The sequence below is a fragment of the Pinus tabuliformis genome, chromosome 7 (assembly GCF_031772625.1).
Source record: "Pinus tabuliformis cultivar Carrire ecotype Pingquan chromosome 7, CPIR1, whole genome shotgun sequence".
Lineage (NCBI taxonomy): Eukaryota > Viridiplantae > Streptophyta > Pinopsida > Pinales > Pinaceae > Pinus > Pinus tabuliformis.
In genome coordinates this window covers 1,816,460,287-1,816,481,020 of record NC_142293.1, presented here as the reverse complement: position 1 = coordinate 1,816,481,020, position 20,734 = coordinate 1,816,460,287, and the positions used below count along the sequence as shown (strand labels likewise).

The 20,734-nt window shown below is 37.3% G+C and overlaps 1 protein-coding gene across 3 annotated transcripts in view; it reads left to right on the top strand.

Moving 5' to 3' along the window:
• XEG113 (xyloglucanase 113) overlaps window positions 1-20,734 on the top strand; it is a 283,665-nt gene that overhangs the window by 189,446 nt on the left and 73,485 nt on the right. For all 3 annotated transcript variants that reach the window (XM_089460551.1, XM_089460549.1, XM_089460550.1), the window contains 2 exons: window positions 3,170-3,223; window positions 3,405-3,518. In XM_089460551.1, coding sequence (XP_089316677.1) covers window positions 3,170-3,223; window positions 3,405-3,518 — 168 coding nt within the window. The remainder of the gene's footprint in view (window positions 1-3,169; window positions 3,224-3,404; window positions 3,519-20,734) is intronic.

The window sequence follows — 20,734 nt, the reverse complement described above, 5'->3', positions numbered from 1 at the left end:
ATATAATACATACATACATATACATACATACATACATACATACATACATACATACATATATATATATATATTTTAAACAAAATAATATATAATGTGTCAGAACGTGTCTTGATCTGGGGGGTCAACGTGTCTGTGTCCGACACTCGAATCCACGTGTCCCATGTCCCCGTGTCAGGTGACTTAGGTTTCCCCACTTTGGGGTTTGTTCCTGGCATCCGCCATATCTTGTGTCGTCTTGTCTTGGCTTGTCTTCTGCACATGTTTTTATGTTCTATTTGCATTTACTGGCAATGTATTTAAGTTAATGCGATTGCTATTGTATATAATTTGAAATTGTCATTGGGCTGCCAAAAGGAACATTGAAGTAAATTGTGCTAAAACATAGAACATACCATTGTTATCTAAAATTAACAAAGGAGCACATGGCTTTGGAGGCTTGTGGAGGAGTGTTAAGCACATCTTGTGCACTGCTTATGCCTTGGAGACTTTCTTGTGGATGTCTTCACCTTGGAGCTTGACATGTGCTGCTTGGAGAGAGAATTCTCCATGTATGATCCTATTTGAGTAGAGATAGGTCGCTTATAGTGGAGTGGGACCACTTCAGATTGTTGAGCTGCCTTACCTCTCATATAAATAGAGGAAACAAAGAGTCATTTTACATCATCATCATCATCATCATCGTATTCTATTCTTTGTTTTGTAGGGAGCAAGATGCTAGGGCTTATAAGGAAATCCTAGGACATGATATGAAGAAGAGAGAGACATGGTGATTGTTATTGGAGAGTTTTCTCTTGTGAGATGCTAGGGTTATCTTTTGTGAAGACCGTGATGTTGGGGGTGATGATCACTTTAATTCATCATCTTGTGTCAGAGATGTAAGGAGTGTAGCACACTAGTCTCTCTCTCTCTTTGTACTTTTCATTGTATTGTCACTCTTTATCTTGGAGTGCTAGGGTTCTTGGAGAAGTTCAAGGGTTTTTTAGGGTTAGCGTAAGGGAGCTAAAGAAGCTAAGGTTTGCGATAAGCCCTAGAGAATCAAGAAGAATTGCTCCTGTAGCTCATGTGAGAGGAAGACTTGGGTTTTGGAAACCCTAGCACTACTTGTTATGCTTAATTGATGAAGAGAAGAGATTTCTAGGGCACTTGTGAGAGACAAGTGTTGAAGCCTAGGATAACCTTCTGGTGTTGATGCTAGCTGTTTGTGGATCTTTATTGATGGCTAGGGTTTTCATGGTTTTCCCTAGCTAGGGTTTGGAGTATGGACAGCTAGAGATTGTATGAACTTTGTGATAAAGCTATGGGTTTGGAGTATGGACAGCTAGAGATTGTATGAACTTTGTGATAAAGCTATATATATATATATATATATATATATATATATATATATATATATATATATATATATATATATATATATATATATATATATATATATATATATATATATATGAAGTTTCCAGCTGTCCGACATTGTGTAATAATGTAATTGCAGATTTGATTTTCAGTGCAAATTGTCTTTTTGATTGGATAATTTCCAGCACTTGTTGTTCAATGTTGATTTAGCATAAATAGGGCTGAAATTTTTAATTGATTTAACATATAACTTGAGATAAGGGAGCATATTTTCTGCTCTAACCAAGGGATTTGCAGATCTGGTGTATGCTTCAATTAGTGTGCCCTAAGGGATGAAACTTGTTGGCATATATTTGGTATATTTTCTCTTGATCGGCCTAGTGTGTTGGGTTGAAGTGAAGTGAAATATTGTTTGCTGTTTGCTGCTGTAATTTAATATTTTAGGTCATCCCTATGGCTAAAAGTTCACAGGAATTAGGTCTGGGAAACATGTAGCATGAGGTGAAATTTTTGAATTTGCATTAATATCCCTAGAGAGAAATTACCACACTGCTTCCTTCTGCCTTTAGCTGATATAAATTTAACACAGAGTGCAGCTAATTCTTCACTGTTCTTAGCCAAATGATATAACCAGCACATTTAGAAGCGCACACATAAGAAAAGTTCATTTACTGATTCCATCTCTAATATTACAGAGAGAGTGATCTAGTCTCTTGCTTCAAATAGCTCAACATTAATAATATATGCCCCATAGTAATGAATGTGCATATTTTCCTGAGATAAAAATCCATCAAAATACCGTTTTAATCTAATGTGCCACCAATCAATCTCCATTAGATCCAAACCAAAGCTTCTTATAGCCACTCAAAAATGAACATCACCAAAATCACAGGGCAATAAGTTTTATTCCATATGCAACCACATGCTCTCATGTCATGTTAAAAATAGTTGACAAATGTCCCATCACATATCTCTCATCATTTATATTGGAGAAACCTTCATGGGGTAGAAAACTCCATTCTGAACAAAGGTGCTTCAGATGGTGTATCACAATGGGGTACAAGACTCCTCTTTATAGAGATTATCTGTAGGTTAACTGCCACATTTATTGTAGACTACTAGGATACCATGTAACCACCATATTAATAAGGGATCACTATGCCCACCTTTTAAGTTCTAATCACCATATCAATAAGGGACTACTAAGGCCACCTTCTAACCTCCACATTAGTGATAGACCTCTATTGCAGGATTCCAGAGTCCATACTTACAGCTCCTTTTATCTTGTTCTCTTAATCACAAAAAACTAGGTGTTTGAGGGAGATTAACTCTGGCCAAGCATTACTGAATTTGCCAAGCAAGGTAAATTCATGCAGTTGTGCCACTTCGTCTTGAATCACTTCAGTACCTTGTGGGATTTCTGGCAGGCGTGAGCCTTTTCCAAAAAGCTTGGATTTAGCACTCATACTGACTGAGGTTTTCTTTTCCTGACCAATGATTTGAGATGTTAGTGTATAGGGTTCCTTATTGGAGTACCTACAAAAGCATCGTTGAGAGAACTAGACCTGTAAGTGAGGAAGCACTTCTCCCCAACTAGTGTTTCTCTTGAGCAGCCACTAATAGTTAATAGCAAGGCTAATGGTTGATCAAGAGAAACACCAAAATTTAATAGCATCACTTGAACCTACAACATCGCCATTATTCATGATACAACTTTACAACTCTACCAGTACTACTTTGTTAAATGTTTTTCTTATGATTATTAAGATTTTTCTTCTTTTTTGTATTCTAATCAATTGTATAATTGGTGATGCAGATAAAACAAATACGAAGTGCACTTGCCATTGCATATATACTGAATCGTACATTGGTATGTATTTGCTAGCTTTACTATAATTAATTGATCGATTTGTTGTTGTTGTTGGTACACTGAATTGTGTTATGCATGCTTTCTTAAATCTATCAGTACTTTTGTAAGGGTCAGAGTCATTTATATTTATAATTATAAGGTAGTTCATTCCTGAATTTTTAACAGGCTATTTTATCTGCAGATAATGCCTGCACTGTGGTGCCGGTTAGATAGACTTTGGTATGGACATCCAGGGATATTGCCAGGAACTAAAACAAGACAGCCTTTTCTATGCCCTTTGGACCATGTATTTGAGGTATTTCTTCTTTACTAAATTGACATTGTCGTGCATGAAACTGATTTCATCGAGTCTGTTCGTCTTATGTAAAATTTCTGCATTTCAGTTTTTAGTGCAAAACAGGAATTTGACCCTTTAGACTAAAGTTTTCAGCATATTAACCCTGTGAATTTTCAGTCTTATGGCTGTTGTGAAATAGTGTATAAAATAACATTGGAAAGAGTACTGTCGACCACTCCGTGTCAACTACACTATAGCAATACACATTTTTTCAAGGGAATTCCATCATGTTCGAGCATTCATATGTTCAGAATTCATCATCATCATTCGTCAGTTTGTCCGAGTTGTAACTCCAAATTCTGCCTCCCGGTGGACCATTGTAAAAATGATTCTATTATGTCTATAAAGCCATGTAAAACACCTAGGTAAGCTCAGGAATTTTTGCTAATGAGTTTTATCCTAGGGAGCTTTTCAACCTCGTTAATTATTTTGTACACGGAATAATTAATAGAGTTTTTCTCTCACACATACCCCCAAAGCTAGGGTGGGATTTGATAGTGATGTCTTAAGTAAGTCCTAGTGTATCGAGTCTATATATTTTCATCATACTAGGTCATGTCTTGAGTCTCCCAGAATTTGGATGAGTCTAAATGTCTATTTTTATTTATTAAATTTCCAGCTGGTTAGGAAATTTAATAATTTGGATGTAAATCGTAAAATCAAAAGTTTGTAAAAGTTGAAGGGGGTAGAGTACTCATAGTTAGAACCTCTACACCTCAATTTTGTGTTTAGACACCTTTTGAGGGTTAAAATTATATTTTTTCCTCGATTTTCCCCCCTGGCAAAAAAATGGCTAAATAATTAGCTGGAAATTGGTTAGAAAATAAAAATGAGAGAAAAATAAATTCTCTCCAAGTGAAAATTATTAAAAAGGGAATGTGCAATTTCCAAGAAGGGAATCTCCACATCAAGCAAGAAAAAATTCAAGAAAATATTTTTGGCCCAGGAAAAAGGAATTAATTCCCAGAAAAATCAAATTTTCAAGAAAAAATGAGTTTATGGTCCAAGTTTGTTAAGTGAATGGGAGTTTTTCGAGGAGAAAAAGTTAGAAAAAATATTTTTTTTGGACCAAGAAAAAGGCCTTCACCAAAGAATTCGATTTTTTTTCTCAAGCAATCAATGGTGGAGATTATTTTGACATGGATCAAGCATATAATCAGTGAAGATCAAGTCAAATTTGTGCACTTTCATGGATCTAGCCGTTTTTCACTTGGAAGAGTTCTCTAGAGCTCTCATTTTTTCTATATAAGGAAGCATATGTTCCTCATTGTAATCATATTTGGATGTTGTAATTGGCTCTCGAAGCTCTGTAATTTATTCTAATAAAGTGTAGTCTTTGGGGGAATGACCATGTGTGTATGTCGTGCCTTATCATGGTAAATGTGTTTTGAAATGTGCTTATAATTTCTACTATAGTTTTCAATATTTGTTAAGTTCTTTAGCCATTTGGATTTGTAGCTGCTTGTTTGCATCTATATCTGGGTTAGAAACACTATTGACTAGTTAGATCTAGTGAATTCTTGTTTGAATCACTAGAGCTTCTTCTCACTATGTGGCTCACCCCTTCTGAATCTAACAAAATCCTTTGAAGTTTTTGTAGAAATATTTTTCTTGAGCAGGTATCGAGGACTTGGGGTCGTTCTTGTTTGAATCAACTAAGTACTCGAGCTGGGCATCTGGTGAAGTTCTTGCTTGAACCACCCACTTACCTAGCACATGATAACTGAGAACCCATAGTGGGACATCTCAAAGACTGATCATAAGAAAATTGTGAAGGGGGTTTTCTTGCCTTTTTACTCAACCTAGATCACTCATTTTAAAATTAAATCTTTAACTTATTTTAAAGAGCTTTAAATGATCTATTTGCTATTTCTAGAGCTATTCTATCTGATCTATGGGTGGAGGTGTCCTCATACCCATAGATTAGATTTGTAGATTATACTTGTAAATATTTATGAATAATATTTTGTAAACATTTTATTTTAAAATTGCATAAATATATTTTTCAATATTTTGTTTTAAATATATTTGTAAAACTTTGTAAATTATATTTGAAATATTTTATTTAAAATTTTGTAAATATTTTACAATACTTGTAAATAATTTTTTTTTGAGACTTCATAAATAATGTAAATATATTGAAGCATAAAAACTAATAGCTTGTTGACTTAAATGTAAAAATACACAAGAGGTATTTGTAATATTAATTTATTATATATAAAAATGTACAAGTGATGAATGTTACAATGAGGACCCGCCAAATTATACCTAAGCAGGCGTCCTTTTGTGAGTGGGCATGTCTTTTATACATGCCTTTTCACTTAACTTAATGACTACTTAACATAATCAATATTTGATTATTTAATATTTACATTTATTTTATTTTTTATTTGTTATGAATTATATTCATAACATAGCCCCTTCCTTCAAAAGCTTTGTCCTCAAAGCTTATTGTCGGCAGTTTCCATCAGTTTGCATTTGTCATCTTGGCATATGTAACTTGACGCTATTGGGACCTCCATCTGTATAATTACTTGGTGACACTATCTTGAATCCAGGGTTATCGATTTATTATTATTATTATTATTTTTTTTTAATAATAATATTTCTACTTGACTCCAAATAAGGGAGGGCCTGGAAATTGCTACGGCATATTGAGGAAGCCTCCATGTGGATGACCACCCATGTGATGTTGAAAGGAAATGAACATGTTGCCTGGATCCTGTCCTTGACTAAGAGAATTCTAGTTCCCAACACCTTTCCAGACATCTTGTCCTGTTCCTCCCATGGCTTCTCTTTTGAAATGGCCACCAACTTGGCAATCAGTCCTTCGCTGATCTCTAGTAGCCGTCACTTCCTCAAATCCAGTACTTGATGGTCCAAGAATAGCAGGGTTATCAATACCAGGTCTGAAAGGTGGTGGAGGGGGAAAGACACCAAAAGGTCTACTTGTCAAAGAAGGCAATTGGGGTCTTATAGGACTTCCCATTGCCCTGGTCATGGGAGTCGAATGAGCTGTCCAATCTGACTTTCCACTAGGTCCAGGAGACAATTTCCCCCCTTTCAACTTTTTTGCACTGCTTGTTATGCTCTTAACTGGCAACACCTTCTTCTTGAAATAAATTTCAATTTTAACAGATTGAGTTTTTCCATTTATGTCTTTCTTAATCAATCTATTTGATTTCTTTTTTACTGCTACATTATTTACATCACTATCCATAAGGGAACTTTCACTGGTAGATTTTTGTTTGTGTCTTAATGCTAAAGGCTTCTCAACCTCGGAGTCAACATCACACATAGGGGAACCTTCACTGGGTGATTTTGTCGTTTGTTTTACTTGAACCCTCATACGCAAGGGAACATCATCATCTGAATCATTCCCTTGACCCACATTGTCTGCGACATCTTCATCTTCAACATTATAATCATCTACTGCTTCATCTTCTTTTCCTACTTCACCTTGTTTCGTTTCTTCATTGTCGCTATTATCTTCCTTATTATCGATTTCCTTTCGACATGCTTTAACTTCTGCAAATGATTTTTCTAATCGCTGAAATGCTTCTTGAATTTTACTAAATTGCTCAACACATTCAGGACGTGAACGTAATGGCATATTGTGTGGCGAACAACGTTCAAAGACTCGCATGATTATATTGTGTGCCATGGCTCTGATACCACTGAAGCATAAAAACTAATAGCTTGTTGACTTAAATGTAAAAATACACAAGAGGTATTTTGTAATAATAATTTATTATATATAAAAATGTATAAGTGATGAATGTTACAATGAGGACCCGCCTATATATACCTAAGCAGGTGTCCTTTCGTGACTGGGCATGTCTTTTAGACATGCTTTTTCACTTAACTTAATGACTACTTAACATAATCAATATATGATTATTTAATATTTACATTTATTTTATTTATTTATATTCATAACATATATTCTATAATTCTTTATCTCTTTCTCTATAATTCGTGAGGCTTGTATTTCTTATATTTACTAAGATGAGAAGGTGTAGGCCTTGAAAACATTTTGCTTACAGGTTTACTGTGAGGGTTTGAAGAGATTCTTTTTTTTTGTGAGGGCCGCATTCAGATTCAAGCTTTTCTCTTAATCCCCCAGATAATTGTTTTGTGAAGGCTCGAGAGTATAACCATCAATTTTTTGACATTTTGCAGGAAACCAAATTTTTTGATTTCGATTCTGCAATGGAGAAGGCTCTTTAATTTATTTCGATTTTTTTAGAGAGCTGCAAGCCCTAAAAGGTTTTAATTTTTATTTGAATATTTGTCTAACCCTTGGAATTTTTTTGGCAGAAAAGGAATCGAATCTTTCGATCAAATTGTGGTAAAGGGTTTAAGCCCTTGAAATCATTTCTAATTTTCTGGTGAAGGGCCGGAAATTTTCTCAAGGGATTCCTCGAGGTGCACTTCATTTTTGGATGCCCTATCTACTACGAGATCAGAGGAAGGTTCCATTGCTTGTTCAGAGACTCTCAGACTCTCACAAAGCTTTCAGGTATCCCGAGAAGAGATGTCTAGCCCTATATATGCAGGAGGCTCTTAGGTTCTGAGCGCATATTCTTCAGCCTCCCATCAGACCAAACCCCACACAGAGGATCACGACATTTTTCAGGGTACTACCTTCAGACAGGGGCACAAAGAGAACGATTGATACCGTTTCATATCTAGACTCTAGACCAGTGAGGATCCGTGGGACCTCACCCCGCCACACGAGACCTCAGCAGCTAAACCGTCTCAGATCCGTCCCTGGGAGACGGACTAGGTCCTCCAGACCTCAGCAGTGCACAAACTCCCCCAGACAACGAGTTAGTGGACAGTCCACACCTCCCACTGACCCTTCATCAGGGCAACAAACTTTGTGGAATTTTTTTCAGTGCTCTCCAGTAACTCTCGAATGTTAGGAGAGATGGGTTTGATCTTCTTTGTTAGGGCATTCCATACATTGTATCTTTTATGTTCATGCATTGTACATTTTATATTCATGCATTGTATTTTTTTATAGGAGATTGTTTGGTTCTCCTGCATTTTATGGACATCATTGTACTCAACAGTCCCTTTGACCTACTTTGTGGTCATTAGTTGGACATAAATATAATTATCTTATCTATATTTCAACTGCAATTTTTTTTAGGACTTCATTTGGGGTTTTTGGCCATCATTCACTCCAGATCGAATTTGTTCTGACTAGCCGCTAGCTCAAAAAGGATATCTTCTGCATCTAAGAGGGTGTTCTAGCGATTTTGTGGATCAAAATTTATATTTATTTCAAGGAAAGTCATTTAAAATTTTTGCAATACGTTTGAAGGTTTTTCTTTGATTTTTTTTTTTTTTAATTGTTTCTCTTGGTAGGGTTGCAAGCACTGTTGGAGGCCTCTTCCTTCTAGGCCGAGAACTTTTAAAAGTTACTTTTCCATCTGGTGCAAAAGCCATTTAGGCTTAGACATCTTGCCAAATTAACCAAAATTCTGAAGGCCTAAGGCCTTGAAATCTTAAAAGATATTCCTTATAAAATTTTGTAACATTTCTGAGCTTAAATTGAGCTACCTGCGAGCTAAGTCACATGACACGAGGACACGTAAATACGAGTATTCGACACGAGACACAACGACCCCAGGAACAGGACACGAGGGACACGTTATATATATATATATATATATATAGATAGATATATATATAATACTGAAATATAGTATTAGTTTATTAATTTACTACATCAATGATGTTCATTGCTCACAGTTCATTGTTCATTCTTGAATCTTCATGTTATTAACTTATTAAACAGATTGAGAACCAAATCAAGGATCTCAACAGGGGCATTCTACATATGGCACATATGACATCAGACACTAATATTTTCTTTCTCGACAGTTCTAGCTCTCTTGTTGACTAGTATATGAATCTGACTTACTCAAGTTGCACATCCTGGAAAATGTGGGCAATTGCAAGACAGACTCAACTAGGTAGAGCCCTATATATTTAAGTCAACTCTCTGTAGCCATTGAAATTTGCAATTAAAACAATACAATGGCTATATATGCATGCTTTCTTCATTGGTCAAACTTGGAGATATGCAGGGAGTCGAAAAATGTTTTGAAGAGTGGGAATTCGATGGCCTAAGTTATGATATCAGAGTGCCCAATGTACTAATTGATGCCTATATCACAAAAGGAATGATTGAAAAGGCAGGCCACAGAGTCTTTCTTGAACATGTTTTAGAAAAAGGAGGAAAACCAAATTTCAAAACATGGGAAATGTTTGTGGAAACATGGGAAATGTTTGTGGATGGATATTTAGAGAACAAGCAAATGAATCGAGCTATAGAGACCATGAAGAAAGCTATTTCAAAAGTTAAAAATCGTGGATGGAAGCCAACACCTGAAAAGGCTCTTGAATACATTGACAGAAATTATATAGGTATGGGCGTATGGAATACAAGAAAATGCTGACCTGGTCCCCACACGCTCAAAAACAAGAAATTTAAGCCCCAAACCACAAGCTCCAAACCATGAATGCTATTATCTAGGACCCAGGTCGATGTGAAGTTGATAGTTGGGAATCGCTAAAGGAACTTCCAACACAACACAACAACGACTCCAACGAGCAAACAATGACCAAGTTCCAACACAACAATGACTCCAACGAGCTTTGATGGTGAAAAATGACTGAAAAAACCAAAAAAATGAACCATGCGCGGGCTTTATGAGTGACCTTTTGTGGGACACGTGTCCTAAGGGGCAAAAACGTTAGGGCACATTTTTTCCACGTCGAAAACGCGTGTCACGATTGGAGGACACGATAAAAAACGTTTTGGACATGTTTTAGGTCGTATTTCGTGTCCGACATGTGAAATACGGGACACGTGACCCTGAGGGACGTGTCCTGTGACTTAGCCTGCGAGCGTTCTTGAATTCATTTTTGTCAGATCCGCAAGCCCTAAGGGTAACATTTATCTCTGGTGCAAATTTTCTGAACTTGATATCTTTGCAAGCATTTTTTAAAAGTTTGATATCATATATAAAAAAGATCTAATATTCCATCCCTTGGATTTTCAAGTACAACATGTTTTGAGTCTTTCTCCCATAAGCTGAGGTCTTTTCATCTCTGCCTTGTCTCCTTGGAAGGATCGAGTAAGCTTTGGAATCATTTTTGTCTAGGAGCGAGCATAGAAACGTGCCTCTGTTGCCTGATGCTAGCAGCCTTCAGTGGTTTGATCTGCTAAGATTTCATATAAAAAATTTAACTCACCAAATTGGCTGTGAAGGTCTTTGGTTTAACTCTGGTTATAAGCAGATTTCAATTATTGGCATCTCTTGTACTTTCAATGCCTAATTCTCTAAAGTTGCAGACCTATTCATGGCTATTTCTTGTTGCATTTTGTTGCAGGACCAGTTCTCTCTGTTTGAAGGGTTTGGAAGGCTGTCATTTGCTTGTTTAAAAGATTGTCATAAAGATATCAAATCTGTGGTGTGGCCTAAGTTACCAAGATTTGGATATGGACTCGGATCCGGATCCGGATTTGGATCCAGATCCAGATTCGCTAGATTTTTGATTCGCTAGATTTTTGAAAATCCAGGATCCGGATACGACAAGGATATGTCAAGTACAAAAAAATATAATATTATTTTAAAAATTTTAAGAAACATTTTGAGTTCAAAAATCAAATCCTTTTATAAATCACAACATTTAGAACTGAAATCATTAAATATATTATAAATATGAAAGTTGAAACACTAAAATGATGCATCCTCACTCATACAAAAAGGATAATATCATCAATGATAATCGTAAGTACAAAAATGAGTGTCTCATCCATGATCACTCTACTAATATCATAATGTGCTTTTAACTACATATCATCAAATGGATCTACATTCTCTTGAAACTAAAATTTATTATCAATACACAAAATTAAAAATTAAAATACGCAAAATTAAAATACATAAAAATTAAAACATAATTTTTTTTGTGTAAGTGGGAGTACCTGCTGTTGATCACCAAGGGCTTATATAAAATTTATACGATTTTAAACATAAGTTTAATTTATAACAGTAACTAAAATTTATGTTTAAAATCTTAGTTTATAGACTTTTTGTATATTATAAGTTGGGAGTCTGTAAGCATCAAGCCCATATGTATCCAGCTTCTCAATAGACTTAAATTGTATGCAAATTTGATACCAGCAGTTAATATAATTTGTTTTACAAAACTTCAACATAGAAGAAAAGGATCCTGAGCTCCCTTTCTTTTAGCAGAGGGAAAAACAAGAACATTTTTGTTGGCAAATAAGCAAGTCAAATTGCTGTGTGCGACAGGTAAAAAAGAGAGGCTGTTGAACGTATAAACAAGAGGATCCGTTTCCAAGGCGAGGGATCCATTTCTGTTGATCATGGATTCACTATGCTGCCAGTTCTGGGACGTATTTAGGTGGATCTGGATCCAGATCAGATCCGTGGATCCTGGACCCCAGAGGGGCTGGATTCAATAACTTAAGGTGTGGCATACAAAGGTTTGTCACATAAAAAGACTAATAATAAGCCTAGAATACTGAATTCATCACAGAACAATCATAAGAAACTTAGCACGTATTCTTTCTCTTTGATGACTGGTCTTGTTGACTGTGACTGATTTTTTTTTGACTGTAGGGTCTCTTAAGGTATGGTGTAGTTCTTCCACCTTTGAAGTTGATTGTGTTGTGCAATATCGGCATTTGATAGCCAAAAAGACAACAGATTGATATTGGTGAATGTTTTGGCTCTTCTATTGTGATCTTGTCAGCTAAGTTACCTGATCCGTCAGGCTCGGGTGTTGGATCTGCGGATCCCCGGATCTGATACGGATTCGGATTCGGATCCGCTGGGATCCGCTTGTGCAAACATGAAATTTTTACGTACAACAAAAACTAATGTCGGCCTAAGTCAACCCCTTTGCGGAAATTCACTCTTAAAATTCAAAATTCTATGCATATTAAGAAAGGTCGCATAATTTCGATTAAGTTTATTAGATTCGGTCGGAATGCACGGTTCTAATAGTTTTCTGTTTCACGTGTTTTTAGATGGGTCTGAAGGTCATGTCATGAAAAGTGCCCTCGGGTTTTCCTCAAATGCTCTGTCTTTCACGCTAGAATGTGCCCTCGACCCTGCTCGTCGTGTTATGCTATCAAATGCTCTCTCTTTCGCGCTAGAATGTGCCCTCGATCCTGTCCGTCGTGTTATGCTATGAATGTGCCCTCAAGCCTGTTCGTCGTGTTGCGCTGTGAATGCTCTGTCTGTCCTGCTGGACTGTGCCCTCATGCATCAATTCACTGTGTTCTTTGTCTGACACCATGCTCCAATGCGTCCTCAGTTCTCATAAATCAACCATGGTGGTTGCCAATACACTATGTTTTAGCCACGACTAAGTTTAAAAATAGCTTGCCGTGCCACTATGTTCTAGCCACGACTATTTTAAAATTAATTTTTAAATAAATTGTGAAATAAATGTAATTTACATTATATTTTTATATTAATGTAACTTTCTATAGTTCTTGTATATATATAATTTATATATTATTATTATATAATAAAATGAATATATATATTTTATATATTATTATTATATAATAAAATGAATATATAATTTGAGAAACATTAAAAATTATTATCAATTATATGTATTATAAATATTATATAGATATAGATATTCATACATATTTTAAGTTTTAAAATTATAAAAATATGTTTATATTTATTTGTACTTGCCGTTTCCTAATGTATCTGGATCCTGGTTTTTCCAAAACCTGGTGGATCTGTATCCGGATCATGGTAACTTATTAATAACTAGTAATTAATGTTTCAATATTATGATACATTAATTTTAATATATTAAATTAATAATTATTTTTTCCATCTAAAATTAATAATTATTTTAAAAATATTATATAGAAGTTTTATATTTAAAATTTTAAACAGAAATTATAATTTTTTTTTATTTTATACAAATTTAATTAATATTTATAAATAATATATTAATTCTGATACTATTTATCTAATATATCTAATATTTATTTTTATAGGTACTCTATATAAAAATTATATATTTAAAAATTAATATATGTTTTCATTTTATTTTTATATAAATTTAATTTTTAAAAATTATAAAATATTTTATATTGTTTGTACTTGCCGTATCCGGATCCTGGCTTTTCAAAAAACTAGCGGATCCATATCCGAATCCGGATCCGGATTCGAATCCGGATCCGGATCCGAATCCGTATCCGAATCTTGGTAACTTAGCTTGTCAGGGATAGCCTCTTTTTTCAGTTAGGATACTAACCTTTTTGCTTTAGTTCTTGCTTGCAGAAGCTGCATTGCTAATTGCATGTCAGAGTTGCATTTCATTATTAGAGATTGCATTAGTTCATGTTGCATTTGTTCCATCTAAAATCACTGTTAGCAAATCTCTTTTAATTCTTAGTCACTTGTGCTTATACACTTTCAATACTATTTCATAAAGTGAAATCATTCCAAACAAGTGACTGGGCAGGCAGTGTGGAGGATCACTAGAACACTTCTCAGTGCTGGTTCTCTTTGGATTCTGCTTCGATATCATGGATGAGCAGGAAGTAGAAGTCGGTTGCTATAAGCACTACCGAGTCCGAATACATAGCTACGAGTATGATCTCATGTGAAGCTACATGGTTGTAGAAGCTCTTAAGTGAGCTATTTGTACACATGATGAATACCACTGTGATTCTCTGTGACAACTAGGGGGGGATTCGATTATTGAGGAATCCCGTATTCGATGATTGCTCCAGCAGATAGACATCAGATACTGCCTTATCTGCGATATGGTAAGTCGATGAGCGAGGAGGCTCCATCGCATTGAGACTGATGTACAGGTTGCAGACATTTTGTCAAAACCCCGGGAAAGGTCAAATCTATGACTTTCCCGAATGACTTGGAGTCGTTGAGAGACCTTCTTATAAGGGTCTTGCATGTTGCATGCATTGAGCTCTGGGGGGCTTGGGGTACTTACTGGAGCAATATACGACCACAAGGCGACTCACCCTCCCTTGGTGGTGCGCTATGAATAAGACGATTAGTTCTTCTGTGGGTTGGGATGATTTGTTCTCCGTAGCGACTATGGAAGAGGATGATTAGTTCTCCTGTGGGCCAGGATGATTTGTTCTCCGTGGCGACTGTGGAACAGGATGATTAGTTCTCCGTGGCATCCATTGACAAGATGATTCGTTCTCTTGTGGATAGGACGATTAGTTCTCCTGTCGAGGCATCCTACCCATGCAGTCTGGGACTCATGGGAAGTACCTCTCATCTGATCAATGAGCAGGGAAATGAGGATAGGGACCATAGTAGTACTATCGATGGACGCATCGCTGTATCTACCGTACTCCCTATGCTAGGATGACCTCCATTGATCTGGGATCAATGAAACTGATCTGGGATCAGTATGAGTGGTTTGAGACACTCTCTTGTGACATTGATCTGGGATCAGTATGAGTGGTTTGAGACACTCTCTTGTGACATTGATCTGGGATCAGTGTGAGTGGTTTGAGACACTCTCTTGTGCGGTTGATTTGGGATCAATAAAACTGACTTCGGGTCAGTAAGAGTGATGTGACACACTCTCTTCAGATGAAACTAACTTTGGGTCAGTAGAGAATGATATGAGACATTCTCGATCAATTCTTCTTCTTCATGATTCAGCAGAGCAAAGTTCAGCAGATCAGAGCAGAGCATAGTAGTGCAGGGCACTGATGGCAGATATAGTACAGTCGGACATATGGATCAACGGATGGAGTTCTCCCTAGTTGAGAGGGAGTGTTAAAAGTGGCAACTAGGGCCAAACTCCATGTGGGTCATCTTATTAATGGAAGCTGATATTTTTCTTGGATCCCTCTCATTGAGAGGTCTAGGATTGATCTAAAGAACATTCGATTACGATAAATATTCATGGAGATTTGAATTTTTTTGCGTTATAAGACAATTCGTCAAGGTCGGCCAGCAACCAAATAAACCCCACATGTGCTGAACGTTTTAGTATAAATAGAGTTGGCCTTCAAGTCATTTCAACACACTTGGGATCTCTTCCTCTCTCTACTTGTCTTTGGGTTTTAGTAGGAGGAGAGATCCTAAGGAATAATGTTGCCTTGATCCAGAGGGCAGAACGTCGGAACTACCGGAAAAGCTGAAAAAGCCGGAAAAGTCGGAACTGCCAGAAAAGTCGGAAAAGCCAGAATTGCCAGAAAATATGGAACCTTAGTTACAAAGAATTTGAAAACCCTAGCTTAGCTAAGGAGATCCGATATGCAAGAGTCACTCCAACACATCCTCCAGGGCAAGATGTCCTCTTTTCTTTTTATTCTCAAACAAATGTACCCTATGGTTTTTGTAGAAATTTTCACCTGTATATCCCTCCTAGTTTCAGGTTTGGTTTTTACATCAAGGTCAATGCCCTTCCCATCATGATTAGAAGATGATATAAACTTGAATTTAAATCTCAAAAGGAAACAAAAGAGATCTACTCTACTTTTCACATTTGCTAAGAAATCACACAAGCATTCATGAAATTTGGATACAAGAAATTTTGGTTAAGCTAACCCTGGAGAAAACCTCAAAGGGAATGTTGAAATTCATTTGCACCCTAGGTTGGTTTATGACTAGACTAGCACATAAACACACTAGGAGTGCTCAATGATGAACAACTTTGCACAATGGAATATGTCAGCAGTGAACTCAATAACAATACAAAAGATATATGGGCTCAAAACCTGTTCTTATCAGTCCATCAATAAAACAATCATAGGGCTCTTGTACTAGGGACCATGGCCCTTCAGAAACCCTAATGCAAACTAGTATACACAATATACAATAAAATACAACTAGGGCTTGAGGTCTAATCCTTTGTGTTAGCACTCTGTGATTTTTCCCTACGCTGAAAAAGAATTCTAGAGCTAACCACAAACCACTTTAGGCCAAAATCTAGCACTTCTAGCCTAGAGAGGGCTCTCTCACTTAGGTTACTCAACAAATATGATATTAGGCTAGGTAATAAGCTCAACAAGGTTTGATTTTTTAAAGGTCTGTTGATGAGAAAAGAGACAGATCCATTGGGCATGGAGTCATGTCAAATTAGTTTTTTGTCCAGTGATATGATAGAAAAAGAGAGGTTTTCTCCACAGGGGCAAGGTAAGTAGCTTTAGCGGTGGAATTTAGGTCAAATCAATGCAAGGGTGAATATAGAAAAGGTGAAAGACAACACATTAGAGCATAAAACCATGGATGAATTCTAAAATGTTGCTTTAAGCTGAAAACATTGATAACTTGGCAAAACTAAAACAGAGCACCATTAAGATGAATTCTGGATCAAACATCTGTTTTTTCCAAGCAAGAAGATACACATTTAAGGGATGTAAACACACAAGATAACTTACAAGATCAAAGGAGCACAAACCACCAAAATTCTGACACAGGAATCCCTGCAAATCACCTTCTATTTCATTCATTCACTGGCAAAGCTTTCAGAAAAATACAGTGCACAAAAGTCCTTCTCTAATCTAAGTTCTAACCAACAAAACCACTTACAATGCTTTTGATCTCTTTATACATCATGAAGGATTCGATCTCCTACCCTAGGTGGTCGAAATCATTGACCAAAACAAACTTCTAACTAGATACATAAAAATCTGGTGCATATACTGAAAAATAGGAGTAGTTTTCCTTACAACCAATCCAAGCCTAAAACATCACTAACTTGGAATATTGACAAATAAACATTAAATACAACTCCTAAGATAATTTTCCACCTATATACATGATCTAAACCACTTCTAGAAGTCAAAAATTCGAAATTTGAAATGAAAAATGTTGACTGTCTAGACTTGCAGCGCATTAGCCAGTTTCACAGCAAAATGAAGTAGCCTCCATGTTTTGTACGGTTGCATCCCCCTTCTGTCAAAATGAAGCAAATGGGTATGCTTCAAATACCTCTGTGATGGTGCTGAACCTCTTAAGTAAGATTCAAAATGCCTGCAGACCTCCTTTTGACTTGTTCCCCACTTTTGCAGCAAGACTGTCTGTTAAAATTCATAAACCGGAATCCCTACTGCAACAACTGATGATATTTCTCCTACTTGTTAGATTCACATAAACAAGTTATTTGTAGTTTCCTACGACAAACATTGAAATACATACATTGCAGCCTACACCATTTAAAATAATATGCCGAAACAAGAAACTGAACAAGAGAAAGATACAACACAAATGACAGTTATTTTTGGACAAATGTCCCCAGAAAAACCCAATGTGGGAAAACCGGTGCAGCAGATCTGAGGGTTTTTATTATTAAGCAGAAGTTATTTCTGAATACAAACTCTGGATGCCTTGCTGGCAATCCAGTACAAAGAATATCACTTAATAGAAGAAATTAGTGAGATTACCTCACTCTACACTACAAGTCCTGGTTGATCCGACCACTGAACCAACGAGTCCCCGACTACTTCTGCGCTGCCCCTATGCAGTCACTGCGTGGGCCTGCATCACAACCTCTAAGGCCCTGTGTCACCTCTTTGCTTTATTGATTTGCTCTCAGGAGTTGACTCCAGCCCTCTCGCCTCAGAACGTCAACCTCAACAAATTTCAAATCTTTGCATGGAAGGCTTTTGTGCTGCTCTGCATGGGCCCTTCCTGGCTCCGCGTCACCCTCTCTTGGCACTGCGCTGCCTCCTCTTTGTCTTTCTCTGCCTCTGCTGAGTATTCTTGTCTCCGAAGAAGATCCTCCATCCAAAACTCTCTCTACCCCTCTCTATGTGATCACCACGAAATCACTGTGCTGCCTCTAGCTTCAACAATTCGATGATTGCTCAACTCTCTGTGTGGCTTCCAAATGACCCTGAAGCCTCCTTAAATAATCTTCTTGTTGACATTCAACAGCCTAGATTAGAAGCTAATCAATGGATAAGATCATTTCTGCTTGATCCTTGTCTTCTTCTAGAAATTACATCCACAGTTAGATTAATACCCATTAATTATTTTAATTTCCTAAGTTTAGACTTAAGGACCCATTAAAAATAATTAATTATTTTAATAAAATTGTCTCCAGGTGGAATTTCCCAAAACAATTTCTGGGCTCTTTGGAATACATGTGCCCAAGCCTCCCTACAAGATTTGAGACTTAAAGCACATCTGATGCTACCAAAAATAAACACTCCCTCTTAGCTAGGAATGTGCTCTAGCAATGCCTCCCACTGAAGCATCACCCTAATTTCATAACATCGTCCTTTGTGCTATTGATGTCTGACATACTGTCCACCAACTACTGCGTTGCTGCTGCAATTGTACTGCTACTGACACTATCAATACTGTATCCGTACTACAACCTCTGAATTTTTGCATCCGTGCTGCTGCTGGCACTGCCAACTGCCCCTGCACTGCAAACTGTTTCTGCTACTGCATCAGCAACGGAAAAACATCCCAAATTACTGAACAAGTGGTCAGCATAGATGCAGCTCGATGTTGAAGATCTGACTGTTGCTAGTCCCACACTATCCTTGTTAAGCAATTGCGCTGTTGCTGCTACTGCACTGTGCCTCCCTGCATTGTTGCAACTCTGCACTACGCTGCTCAGACTTGGCATTCTAGCCACTGTGCCTGTCGCTTCAACACTCCTCTACCCCAACTAACATTGATCCTGCTACTTCTGATCTGGGCTCCCGTAGCAAGGAATTGATCCGAGGTGGGCTCCTCAAGGATCCCGCCCATTTGTAGCTCTTTCGAACTACAACTCTAAATTAGCCCACTTCCCTCTTGGAGATATCTCGACTATCATGGGAAACTCCTCCTCCTCAATCTTTGCAGGTGCAGCTTTTGGATCGTGCTTCTCATCTTTTCTCTTCTTCTTGAGAGGACACTGTGTTGGGTAGTGACCGATTTCACCACACTTGAAGTATTTGATCTTCAAGACGTCCTTTCTCCACCTTCACTACTCTTGCTGCCCCTTGGATGCAAGGGATGCATTGTTTTCCTCCTCCTTGGGCTTTGACTCAAGGAGGAGGAAAACAATGCATCCCTTGCATCCAACCTGTCCTGATCTCTCAGTTCACTGGTTGCCATCTTTGCCAAATAGAAAGTCAAGTTGCTCCTCTCTGCTTCTTACTGCTGCTGCTCAGCCAATAAGAAAACGAACTTCTTGGTGGGAAGTCTGCTGAGGAAAAATTCCCTCGCTGTGCTTCTTTTCTCTCTTCTAACGATTTTCTGCCCAGCAAACTGCCTGCAGAAAAACTATCCCACCAACTCTTTCCTCACGCTGAGGCTGCTGCGCTGCTCTCTCTGGCATGACAAGATTTTGATTTGGAAGCCCTTCCTCTCTGTCGACTCACTCAGAGAGAGACTTCCCTCGAAAATTCAGCCCTCTTGGCCTGGACTGCATAATCCCTCTCGGGATTTGAATAGCTACCGCCTGCAACTATTCAATCTCCTTCTCTACTCAGCGCTGGTTTCTTTGGATTTGCTCTTCTTGTTTCACCTGTAGCTCCGATACCATGTGAAAATTCCTAAATTGGAATCCCTATTGCAGCAACCGATGATATTTCTCCTACTTGTTAGATTTACATGAACAAGTTATTTGCAGTTTCCTATGAAAAACATTGAAATACATACAGTGTAGCCTACACCATTTAAAATAATATGCAGAAACAAGAAATTGAACAAGAGAAGATACAACACAAATAACATAGTTATTTTTGGACAAACATCCCTGGAAAAACCCGATGCTGGAAAACCAGTGCAACAAATCTAAGGGTTTTTATTATTAAGCAGAAGTTATTTCTGAATACAACCTCTGAATGCCTTGTTGGCAATTCAGTATAGAGAATTCACTTGGCAGAAGAAATTAGTGAGATTACCTCACTCTATTCTACAAGTCTCGACTGATCTGACAACGGAACCAACGAGTCCCCGACTACTTCTGCGCTGCCCCTATGCAGTCATTGCGTGGACTTGTGTCATAGCCTCTAAGGTCCTGCGTCACCTCTTTGTTGGATCAATTTGCTCTTAAGGGCTGACTCCAACCCTCCCGACTCAGAACATCAACCTCCTCAGCAAATTTTAGACCTCTGCCTAGAAGGCTTCTGCAGAGCTCTGCGTGGGCTCTTC